At 39.6% G+C, this 13,379-nt stretch overlaps 1 protein-coding gene across 1 annotated transcript in view; it reads right to left on the bottom strand.

Annotated features, from left to right (window-relative positions):
• CDH13 (cadherin 13) overlaps nt 1-13,379 on the bottom strand; it is a 488,994-nt gene that overhangs the window by 42,295 nt on the left and 433,320 nt on the right. Inside the window, exons 9-10 of the mRNA XM_026059344.1 lie at nt 2,550-2,732; nt 1,208-1,461 (exon numbers count right to left, since the gene is read on the bottom strand). Coding sequence (XP_025915129.1) covers nt 1,208-1,461; nt 2,550-2,732 — 437 coding nt within the window. The remainder of the gene's footprint in view (nt 1-1,207; nt 1,462-2,549; nt 2,733-13,379) is intronic.

The following is a 13,379-nucleotide window of genomic DNA, read 5'->3' as shown; positions in this document are numbered from 1 at the left end:
GGAAACTTTAATAACTGAAATTCCATAACTGAAATGTTTATGGGACAGAGAAGACGGCTGCTCGTCAGCTGTGAGGGGCAACCCTCACATGCCCTCTTCTCGGTCTTTAACGTCCTACATAGCCGTTAGTTTGTGATGGGAATCCGCAGTCTACATAATGCACTTGCTGATGCCTCTTTCTGCACTGCAACTCTTAGCATCGCCTGTTCCTACTTTCCACATCAGCTATAGGGAAAGCAGAGCCAATTCCTTTAGATTATGATTAATTTTTTTTTCCTCCAGTGTGCCAAGGATACACTGAAATGAGAATGTAGGAAGCAAGATATGACTTATCTGTTCATTTCAAATTTTTGTCCAACTTGCTAGAGGTACAGGTAGCACCTTCTACTGTAAAAATAATATGCTTTTTAAATTGGCAAAATAATGTTATTTTTTTCCACAGTAATGTTCTGGGAAGCAGTACCACCTTATTATAATACTGATAGGGCATAACAAGCACCCTTACACAGTCTTGGCAGATTTAGATTAGGAAAATAGCACTCATGGGTCACAAGAGAGTCTTGTAATAGATTCTCCATTCTTTAAATATAAAAAGATGACACCACTTAACACCCAGAATTGTTCCTCATAGCATGGCACATTCATGCAACTACATCATCATAGCACAGAAATCAGCATTTCCTTGCACTGATCTTGGCAAGGCCAACTCTGAGTTTACTGAAGAACACGAGTGTTTCACTGAGGAGTATTTTCTCTCTTCTAGCCCTTGAATATAGATGGATGATCATTATTTCTCTAGGGGACATTAGAAATGATCATAAATCAACTTAATCCATATGCCAAACAGGTAAGTGATTTCTACAAGAGGTTTGCAACTTTTACGTGTTTTCTCTGGGTCTCAAGAAGGGGAAGGAATAAAAAAGCAGGTTAAATGCCATTTTGAAACACTGTATGCTAAGCTGTGTCTATTGCTTGCAGCACTCAATTTTCTAGTGCAGTAACCTCGTAGCCTGCAAAAATGTCCTCCATCTAATGTAGTTCTTTGTCTCCATCATACTGAATCTCTGCATTGTTGGAAAAAATTGCCACTTCTTATTATCTAGAGCCCAAACAACTTTAATTAAATTCTGCACTGGCAGGCAAATTCTCAGGCACAGAAAACCTACTCCGTTTTTGACGGACGTAAATTAGGGGGTACTGCACTCACCTGATAGTCTGATGCTGCAAAGTATCTGGATCAGTGGCATTTACCGTTAACACAACGCTGCCTATAGAGATGTTTTCTTGTTTTGTCACTGTCATGGGGTTCGGGTGGAAAACAGGACCTTCATTCACATCCTCAACAGTGATCTGAACTGTTGCCGTGGAACTGGGGCCATAGGCTATGTCTGGAATCAGCGGGTCTTCGTTTTCTACTTTGATCAGCAACGTGTGGAATGCTGAAATCTCATAGTCTAAAGGCTGTAAAACATGTCATAAAATCAGAATGCAAGGTGCAAAGAGAATACTTAACACTTTTTCCTCCTACCCCATTTGCAAGCTTGCAGGAGACAGAATTAGCCAGAAAGGATAACAGCATTTATTACATTTGATTCTTTGTCAGAGTTTAGCATTAGACATGATGGTAGTTACAAAGTGCATTGAAAAATACTGAAGAATGGGAGGGATGGGAGAGAAATGTGTTTTCGTTGATTTACTATGCAGTTCATAATATGTAGTAAGCCCATAACTCTGCATATACATACGCTCTTGCTCTCTCATATGTATATACACATATGCATACATGTGTACATAAACACATATATAAATAAGCATAAATACATGCTTATTTATGTAAATATATAAATATATGCTTATTTATGATGTAATATGCATTTATCAAACAGAGCAGAGTCACACTTAAAAGCTATGAATGATAAGTAACATAAGGCTGTTTTCTCAATTCCTACCGATGCATCAAAAGCAATGCCATGGAAAAATGTTTCCACTTAAGAATTGAAAATGGCTCTTCTGAAGTCAAATAGAGAAAATTCTTGTACAGCCAGCAGCCAGGTCTATTTCAATTTTTTTTTTCCTAACAATGTGAGATATAGGTTTGTCTTCATACAAAGACAGAAACTTTAGAAATGTGGGACCAAATGCAGCTCTCCAGTTCAATCTGAAGCCCTCCCTGGTATGTCCCTTACTTCCCGGGCATTTGCATCGTGCAACTGAGAACAAAACGGGGCCCTCGAGTTCTAACTGCACCTTAAGTCACAAATAAAACCACGTTGTAAAGACTCACTGTTAATGGACTGTGATGCTTCCTACAAAACCAGTGCTTAGCTAAGGCAACGCCAATATAGCTTGTAATGGGCAGGTCCTTATCACTAAAGAAGCAAGGTTATTGCAGCAGAAAAAGAGTTATACATATTGGTCACAGGAAACGAGGGCGGCTAGCCATCTGTATGTTTTTGAGTAACTTATCCTCGCTGTGCTTTCCCTCATGCAGTATATCCAGTGGATGCACCTTCCAGCAGTAATGCGGTACAACAGCAAACGGCCCTTACTTTGACAACAGAGAGCATTCCCTCGTTAGTCTGGGGGTTGGTATGGATTTCAAAACTCTGCCCTGGATTCCCGTTAATAATGGTGTAGACAGCTCTCCATGCTCCGGTCACGGGGTCGTCTCGGTCTCCCACCGTTAAGTTTACTATCACACCGGTGACACCCTCCTTTACTGTGGCTTGAAACTAGGAGAAAAAAGAACATACAGGAAATTGTTACCATTTTCAACCAATAACCGCACACGTACATGAAGTGTTCGAACCAGCATTAGTTATTTACCACGGCAGGAGAAAGATGCAATCCTTGAGTCAAACCGAATGTTATAGACTCTATATAACACATGCCAACTCATGAAATACCAGGTCACGTATTACTGCTGCTCTTCCCTCATGCAGCAATGCGAGAGGAATCAAGCCTGGGAAGAGTCTGACCACGAAAAGACAGTTCGTCTCATATTCCTGGGAAAGTGCATCCTGCAATATAGACAGGGCTGCTTACGGGCGCCTACTATCAGAAGCGGAACTATATGCAAAGCTAAGCAGCGGAGCGGGCTGATTAACACAGCCCATTTGTGCCCTCTAATGTGCTATTACTTACAAACTATCCAGCCTTGCCTTTCAGAATATACTTTTTATAAAGTCCCCCAGCCTTATTAATTGTTCATTACACTACACTGTTATCCAAATAAAACGTTTCTCACAGAAAGCGTTCCCAACCTGGGTTTTGGGTGTTTTTTTTTTGCTCTTAGAGACTCTAAAATAATTGGAGCTCATGCTACCGCTTTGTCTGCATGACTGTAAGTCAGGCTTACTTTTGCTTTTCAGTGGGAGAATTTTTTATGACCTTGTGAAGTTTGCTGCACTGCTGTACTATTCAGTCAGCGAAGCCCTGTATGAGCAAATTTGCTCTAATTTACCATCCAGCCACCCAGCGTACATCAACATTATTCTTATTTATGTGCAGGAAAAACATTAGGTAAACCATTGGAAAAGCTTGTAAGGGTCAGACTTAATAACACTCCTCACCTTTCAGGTACTTGCAGTTGACATGCTAAAAGCACTGTATATATGAGTGATAAGATAATACCTATTTTATAGGTGGATAAACCAGAACAATAACATACCTAATCCTGAGAAGTGCTGAACATCAGCGGTACCGTTTTAGATCATTACGAAATCTTACCATTTCTGGGGATCAAAGCTTCAAAAATTCAAGATTACAAACTTTAATGACACAAATAGGCTTGGTCGTTTGTGCACTACCTAAAAGCTACATTGTCAGTGACAGTGCTTGATATATCTCTCAGGGACAAAAATCACCCAAGTGGCTTCAAGACCTAAATAGACTAAAAGTCTTTTGCTCGGTCCTATAGACCATATTAATTCATAACACTACAGAAAATGTTGTGAGATTATAGAAACTAGAATATGGCATTTTATTGGTATACAGATTTCATAATCTAGACACTTAGTAGGTAAAATAGATTTCCTGATATTAAAATGCAGAGGAGACAACTGTCTCCTCCTTTTTTTTTTAATTTCTTCCAAGAGGTTTGACTTATGTTTCCAAGCCCTTTTTCAATTTAGCTGCAGATTTTGAGTGTATGCATTCATTTCAAGCTTTCTAGCCTCAAACCTGATTTTATAAAAGGATGACATTATTGATTGGCTATTTCTATCTTCTTTGGTATCTTTAACAAGGAATGTAAAGATTCTTTTGATTTTGATAGTTAATATGTAACAGGTTGTTATTGAGCTTTGGTTCGGACAGATCATTAAACTCATCTGCAGTTCAATTAACTTTAAACAATGATGCAACAATATTTTAGCTTGCTTTGAAACAGATCAAAAGAAATGTGCTATTAAGAATCTTGGAAATAACTGAGGAATGATTACCAAGGTGGTATTCTATCCTGCCCAGCAAGATGCTGTCACTGGAAAGTCCACTCGGACACTTCCTACTCTAATTGAAAACAAGCGATTAGCCTGATTGATATTTTATATTATTTCATATTACCCCAGCTTGAGTATGTATAAAACAAAACATCAGAACCGTAAGAGTCAGAATTTTTTCCCAAAAGGCATTCAGTACCAAACAATTCCCATTTAGCTAGGTAAAAAGGTGACCAGATTTCAAGGAAGCTTAACCCTTAAGAATCAGATTTTTCCTCAGATTTGACTGGGCTTCTGATCCTAATTCATATTAACTCTTCTGAAAAATCTTGTTCCACTAGTCAGAATCCACTAGTCAGATTTTATTGTGTTCAATACTCCCTGGATCACCTTGGGAACAGTAAGACCCATTAAATATTAAAAAAAATGTGGCTATTTTAGATGTATATTTGTGAGCCCATGAGATAAATTTATTATGCTCACCCCACTGAGGATGCCAGACTACGATGGAAAAGATGGCCAAGATGTGCCAGCCAGCTCAAAAACTATTGAATGTCATTTAACAACCTCTAATTCAAGGATATCTTAGCTGGGGTTGGCTCTCTTCTGCACTCTTATTCTCTCGTTGTTTAGGAAAAAGTCTCGCAGGCTTCAGTTGCAGTGAGCTAGCAAGGTAGAACGGGCATGTAGACTTGCTGGGGGCATGAAACTGCAGAGCTTCGAGACCTGCAGAGCAACGTCTACCAGCACGTGTGGTGTCACTAGGTGTCATGGTACATTCACCCCTGGCATTCTCCACATTTTAGAAATAACCATATCAACGCAGGGGGTATTTGAAGCTGTCTGGAATGTTAGACTAAAATCTGTTCAAGATGGATGAAAAAGCAGAATGATCAAATCAGAGAAGTTGTCATATGGCTATACTCTAAATTTATAACTTGAAAAGTGTAATAAATCACAGATTTGCAATTGTGAAAGACGAACACCTACTGTGAAACAGAGACGTCCAGAAAAATACAGCGTATATTATCTAGAAGGTGAACTCTGTTGCCTGCTTAGCTACCTGTACACAAAGAATAGGCTTTCTGGTCTTCCAGAAAAATGTTGTTTATACTGGTTCCCTTTCAAAAACAAAAGCAAAAAAGGGAATTTAAAAACTATGTAAGGATAAAAATAGGAATTAGATTTGCAAGCAGAGAGAAGATAACCACAGGTTCATCATATTTCAAAATGAAAAATTTACATTCTTAAAGCGCAGTGCTTAACCAGGAGAAGCTGATGCAGTGCTCTAAAATAAAACCCCATAGTGGCTAACACAAATAATTGGATCAGGAGTTAATTGATTTTACTCTTTTTAAATATCCGCACATCCCCTAAGCACCACCATAAATTAAGAATAAAATAGATGAGTTCAGAACTTTATTTAAACTGCTATCATCAGGACCCATATTAAAAATAGTAATTTAGAAGGCAAACACCTTGGACCAAAATTGCACTTGGCTGGAAGGAGCAACACTCATTTACTACAGCTGAGCATTTCAATATGGAAGTTTAACTTGCTCTGCGGAGACATATTGTCATTTATTGTGTGTGTCCTGAACACAGCCTAGAATTTCTAGTCATTCTGTCATRTTTGGAGCTTTATAAACATAGAATAAAAAAAGACCTGGCTCCCTTTTCCTGCACCCAAAGACTCATAAAAAAGAGAGAAGGGTGGACAACAGACTGACGGCAGCTTACAAGGAAACAATGAGCCAAGAGGGGCCAGCGGTCTACCCTTAATCATCAGGTTTTTGCAGACAAATGAGACTTCTGTCCGGGAACTGAAAGACATCATGGAAGTATACTGATGGATGTATACGAAGAGTTCCTCTGAAAGCGTGAAGGGTAGCTTGTGAGAAAGCACAAATGGACTTATTTGAGAAAGCAACGAGTGAGCAACGTTTGCTGTCACAATGGACTGCCTGGAAACAGATATCTACCACTGGACTGTCATATGAGAGGCCACAAAGCTGGTTCCAGTAGGCCATGGAGGTTCCTGAGAGTGAAAAAAAAGTAGCTTACACTTCTTATAGCAAAGAAGCAGGAGTCAGTGAAGGGATGACAAGGAGATGGATAACATTCAGAACAACTGTGTTGGGATACGGCCTGTGTACCAGCATCCTGGATAGGCCTGAGCAGACGAGGTATCTAAGTTCAGCAGTCAAACTCTGCTCCTCTTTCCCTGGATCTTGGAAGGCTGCTCCAAGCTACGTGAAAAGCTTGAGAAAATAAAACGAAAATTTATGCTTCCAAGCTGGCAGGAATTTTATCTTACTGAGTATAGGAAAACCAAGATGGCAAGTATCTAATGGGAACAATCAGGCCTGCATCAAAGACTGGGTAAAGAGAGAGGTCAAGTGGAGAAAGAAAGTAATTGAACCACAGCTCAATTTTAATAGCTCTTTCCTGGAGGAGCCAGGATATAATATAACAGAGAGCAGCGTCCTTCTCCACACCGAGCTCTACAGAAGCCTGGTGGGACACTAACGTGACAGCTCTCACTGAACAGCAAAATGTCTCAGTGTGATCTCAGGAATAACCAAATCTTGGCAGATTTCCATCAAGAGGCAGATATATGAAAAGACCAGTTTGTAAAATTTTATCACCCAAGAATCCAAGCACTTAACCCCAGCTTAGCCTTAAACAGCGAAAGGTGCCCTGAACGCGCCACAAGCGCGGGTTGACTGCCAATCTTGTGAGCAGGCCAAACCGTCCGGTAGTACTGCATTCTGCCTAATCTCATCTACAGATTTTGAACGCGCTTCCTCTCTCAAATTGTGCATAGCCTTCACGATATGGACTCAAATAGCTGCTGTACTTCACTGCAGAGAGAGCTGTATTAATGTAATGGATTAAGTTGATGCAAGCTGTACATGGAACAATAAATGAAGCACTTTGGAAGCCATTTAGATGAAAGACACTACGTAAATATAAGGCATTATTATAGTATGACAAGGATTTGATGCGGTAAACTAGATGCAAAACACAAATTAAAGCTATGAGTCACCTCAGCAATCTTTAGTAATTGGCATTGTCTTACTGCTATAATGCCGGCTCATAGGTACTATATTACTTCTTAACTTAAAATGTTTCTTTCAGCTTATTCTATATATTTTTTTGCAAATACATCCCATTCTTCCATCTCCCCAGTGATATTACAGAAAGAATTCAATTGTGCCTTAGGAAAAAATCTTTCTGAATATATGAAATTGACCATAATCATTTTAGATGCAATTTCACTTTTTCCTTTTGAATAAATTTCATAGGCTATGTAATGTAAACGCCACGTGATCTTTCAAGGCACACTCCAGCTACTTTGCAAATACAAGCACTGCTCAGTAATGAAGGGGAAAATGAATATTTTTGTCCACTGTGTGCTGCATCCTGCAACAACAGCAACAAATCCAGAATATTAATTAGTTAAATGGAAGGCCAGAGATTAAATTCTTTTCTCTGCAATATGATTACAATTTCCGCAGACACTGTCAAGCAGAATTTGTGCCTATTTATTGAAAACTACATAGACCCTTAATATCATTGATATTATGTGTGTGAATGATTAAAAAAAGGCAAAGGGGTCTGAACATGACTATATCTTGTTTTGCTGCTTGTCAGTTTGCTTGGAARAGTACTGCTAAGGAGTACTAGTAAYGCCACAAAGAAACACAGAAGTATTGATCAGGCCGCTTCCCCATGCTCCAGGAGCACTCAGTCCCTCTCTGAGCTGCTTTCCACTGTAATGGAGCTGAGCCATCTCTAGGACTCTGTGGGATCTCTTCAAACACTCTTTAGCTATTAGGATTCATGAAGGAAGGGGACAGGGATAGAATATGAGAATAACAGGGTAAAATGGATGGATAACCTGTTGGGTGCATCAATAGCTGCCTGTAAAGTTGCCAAAGTGGCAATGCAGGGACTCTGAGTCATTTTATCCCTCTTGCAGACATCACAAATGTTAGAAAACTTTGGAAGATCTACAGAGTAAAATCCTCAGAGGATTCACAAATGAATTTAAGGATTTTTCCTTTCTGCTTCTTTCYCCATGGCAGTGCTCAAACCCCATTTAGAGCTGCTGTTGTATTCCTATCCCCTCATTTATGTGCTTTACAGAAAATTACAGGAGACTAAAAGGCCATTCAGGGCCATTTAGAAACAGTAAATAAGTGATGGTGAAGCATGCTTGGATATAGCCACTTTTCTGGAATCGTTTCAAAGAGTTTCTCTGTGGTTTGACTTCCTTTATGGTAGGTTTTGACTCCCTCTCAGCCCTGCTCATGGCCTCACTGAGTGAAGGCAAAAAGGTAATTCTAGCACATATTAATCATATGCYGAATGCCTGCCTCAAAGCTTATTACCTCCAGGGCATACATCAAATGTAGTACAGTTGTCTGAAGATTCAGAAGGAAGACGAACATACTCTTTTCTTCTGCAGAATAYATAAATAATTTAGAAAGGAAATCTAACTTCTCTTTCATTCTCTTTTCACTTTTCCACCTAYAAAGGCAAGGTGCATTCAATTACTTCTACAATAAATCAAATATCCACACATGCTCTGGACACTCCTAGAGTGATGGTCCTCTTCGAGTAAAACAAATAGTCTTTCTCCGAGTGGACATAGAACAGTGAAAGGTCACTAGGATATTTRCTACACTTAAGGCACTTTTGAGAAAAAAGCAAAGAAATAATACCATTCTTATCCATCAAAATTCTCCCCCCGCCCTCAAGGTAGAACAGACCTTATGTTTAAAACAACAGCATCAGAGAAAATGAYGATCTGACCAAGCTTGAAAGAGCAAACTACACCTATTCACCTGTTACAGTCAGCGTTGCCTAGGGACCAGGGAGATATCTGCTTTTCACATTTATGAGACCGCTTGCGCTGTATTCAGCCAACCTAGCTARGTATTATTTCTTCCTCACTGCTCTTCCTGTCAAGAACAGTGTTAAGCCTATGTTCTTTCTCAGATGCTGGATGTCTCTTTAAATAGAATGAACAGACTTAGGTGGATTTTTCTCTTCCTTTCTCTTCCACTGCATTTTAGGAACAAAGAGGTTTTATAGTCATTCTCCTCCATTAGTACACTCAGAGCTCGCACTTAGGCTAACGACTGTCACGTGGGAAGKGAAGGGAAGGAGGCCTCATTAAAAGCTCACCGTTCATTTTTAGCAGAGTGTTTTTCTTCCCCAGAACAACTTTTCTGATGCTGAAGACTGACATACATGGTTGAGCTTACTGATACTGTCTGGCTAATGGAAAAAGAAGTGCAGAAGYCACCTACTCCCATTATAAGGAAAAATGGCAAGCTCTCCTGTGCCACTAAAACTGTCCCAGATACAGGTAGGACACATTTGCTCCATTGGTCAGAATCCTAAGCACCAAATTCCTCATACTGCTTCCCAGACTGAGTCACATTTTTGAGTTTTGTCCAGACCTGGACTGAGTTTGGGAAAGTTGCCCTCTTCACGTGCTGAAGTTGCYAGCTGTACCGCTCAAGCTCCTTAACAGCAGGACAGAAAACTTCATTCCTCTGAGCCTGAGTGGTAAAGAAAAGGGGAATTTCATCTGCAGCAGTAYGATTTTTTTGATAGCCTTGACTGTGATCTGCATACTCTGCTAGCAGAGGCCACTCAMTTTGCTACAGAGTCTGGGAGATATAGAAAAGAAGGAGAAACTACTCTAGTGGCTTTAGTCTCCTTCCAGGTATAAATAAATGTAATGTGGCCATCCCTGGACTGTTGGGAGGGAGCTGGGCAGTGACAAGGGCTGCAGTGGATGAAAGCAATTGATTATGTTAAAATTATTGTCATGTTTACATTTGGGAAGTAGAGAATGGATTTTGGCACTTCCCTGTAGGAAGGTAACTTCCCAGATCTCTTTTCATGCATGTATGAAAACTGTTTGTTTTCTAGTGCTACGCAAAGGCAAACAAATTAATGCAAGAAGAAAAGAATGACTCATTCTAAATAGGTGAAGGAAGAAAAATTTCCCAGCTAAAATTCTAGAGGGATAAGGTTCATCCATATAAGTACTGCTACAGCTATGAACAAGTGTTCTGTGAAATCCTAATTTCATGATTTATTACATTACATTTTTTTTAACACAAATCAATTCACTCTCTTATTCTGTGATTTGAGGACTGAACAATGAATACTTTACTCCTGAATACTTTACCAAACATGCCGTTAGAACTGACACGAGCTAGGACCGTGCATAGATTTGATGAAGAAATTAAATGCCAAGAAATACACTGGCAAGCAGGAGTTTCCATACGACTTGATCCAAAAAACCCCCAAAAGCAACCTTTAAGATGATGCTCTTTTTACTAAATAAATCACCACCTAAGAAGGTGTGACCTGTTTTGGGAGTTATTTTCCTGTATGTTTCTCCTGCCTTCCATGAACAACAAATAGAAAACACGCTCACAGCTGGTGGCATGCGCATAGCGTAGTCCAAGTGAATTCTGTAATACTGCTGGCTGCTCTAAATATTTGGTCATTGCACACACAGATTTTGCATAGTCATCTCTAGTGACCCAGCATCAATGTGGACAATGTGAAGTTGAGCATAATTTTCTGAAAAAGCATTGATTCTAGATTTAAAGACCCTAAGTGATTAGCATTTTATCACATTCTTTGGTAATCAGTTCAAATGGTTATTTGTTCTTTGTTTAAAATTATGATGATGTTTATCTCTCGATTGTATACAAATAAAGAAATAAAAAAGCAGTCTATGAAGCTCTCATATACAGATACCAATTTCGTATTGTCTGTCACAACGTTCTGGAACCCAGTTATTTCAAGATCAGATTTAAAATGTAGGTTAAATACAATTTTGAACGTAGATGAAACTGAATCACAATTTAATAGTATTTCCAAATATGACTTCACTGTCCAAGGAAATCATAGATTCACCCTGGGTTTTTCAAATCCTTCATACTCTTTTCAGAATGTGGTGAAAATACTCTCTCCTGGTATCTTAATAGTGCAAGACTGATCTGTATTTTAACCAGGCTGAGAAGCCACCATGTCTTCGCAGAGAGGTAGAAATTACAGTGTAAATGAGATTTTCTCAATGGCAGAATCTTTGAGTTGTTTAATAAAAAGAAGCATATGCACCCAATCAGAAATCTTGCTTTTTCTGCCCTGAGAGGAGATTGCAAATTTCTCCAAAGAAGATGGTTATTTACTGTGCCAGCTTACAGCTGATCACGACCCGTGCTGCCAACAACAGATGTTTTGACAGTGGTTAAGCTTCTTCCCAAGGTCTTTGGTGAGCTGTGCCTAACAGCACCGTTCGGAGCCTTCCGAACGACTTGTATCTGTAGAATATTTTAGCAATGAATTTAATCAATTCCCTAAACTTCTGGCATTTCAGGTTGTGCCAGCTGATGGGGATGAGCTGCCCTAGATTTACAAGTCCCTCCAGCTGAGAGCTGTCTGAAGTTAGCCCAGTTTGAAAACTCTTTTTTGGAAATGGATAAGAAATCTGCAAGGTTCATACTGTGCTAGTGGAGGCAGGAGGTACAGATGGAAGTTTACAGGCAGTTTTATGTGCAGTGATACAAAATTTGTCTGAATTTTAAAAATGAAAGCTATAGCCAGCATTTTGTTTTCCATGGAAAATTGGGTGGGGAAGAGAGAATTTGGGCCAAACGCTCCATATTTCAGTACATCTGAACAAAATAACTCTTACAAGCCTGCCGACAAAGTGATGAATGAAGTCTATAGCATGTAGTTTCTTTTGCTGGATATACATGAGTTTCTCTCAAACTATCCAGCTACATCCTGTTTGCACAACACTCACTGAATATAAATATTATGCCTGTATCAAAGAGCTGTGATACAAGAAGAATCATTTAAAGATCATAGACATAGCAGAACTTCTGTGATTAATGCTCTCTGTCCTYTTCTGTTCTTTTCCTCCCATAGCAGGAAAGTCTTTATTACATCTAAAACATCAAGGAAACCGCAGTGCTCTCATTACCCCAGCAGGGAACAGCTAGGCTCYGGGGTCTGCAACCCCATTGGCACAGAAAGATTTGCTTCCCGAGGTCAAGAAAAAGAATAATGGAAATAAATGAAACCTTGCTGGACTAATGATTTTGGAGTGGTCTGAGTCTCCCCATATAGCACTGTGCTGGGAGCTTTCAGAAGGCAATTTGAGAGGAATCCACTTGTGGCTGGGGCGGCATGGTTTGAAAACACATCAGAATTAAACATATATTGAGACATACTATGCTGAAGAGTGACCGAAGCATGGAGCAAACGGATGTACTGTTTGGCATCGCACAGATGAGGAAAATGTCAGGAAGAAAGGAAAAATATGCTAAATGGACTTATTGCCTTCTGCTTTAAAGGTACCCATGGTCACCATCTCCCACCTCCCAGCTCCTTTTGCTAAGGCTCATTCGTCTTTTCTTGAAAGAAAAACATTTGTAATAAAGGAAAACGAAACATTCCTTTCATAAGTGTCCTTTGTGTGCTTGTTTCCGGTCTGGAATGTCTGTGCAGGGAACAATCAGGGCTCTTTCATTTCCTCACCTGTAATTTATGTTTTCCTAACCATACAGTTACTGTACACACAGCCTGGTTGACTCCAGACACCTTTTCAGCCTCAGCTGGAAACCTTTTGCTGTAGATAAATAAGCATCCATTTAGTCATTTTCATTAATAAGGAAGAAAAAGAATGAGCAAAGGATTTTTATATACCTAGATAGTGAATTCTCTCCAAGCTATTTGGAGCATGCGAATGACTAAGTTTAATGGCAGGACTCCTCACTTTATATGTCTGAGCACTGAGAGTTAAAAGGKAGGTCAAACAGGCCAAGGCACTGCACTTGTGCTTTGGACAGAAGTATGAGCATGCACACCGTGAAACCTGCATACGGCGAATCAAGC

This window comes from Apteryx rowi, unplaced genomic scaffold, assembly GCF_003343035.1.
Source record: "Apteryx rowi isolate R43461 unplaced genomic scaffold, aptRow1 scaffold_1, whole genome shotgun sequence".
NCBI lineage: Eukaryota > Metazoa > Chordata > Aves > Apterygiformes > Apterygidae > Apteryx > Apteryx rowi.
This window is presented reverse-complemented; position numbering and strand designations above follow the sequence as displayed.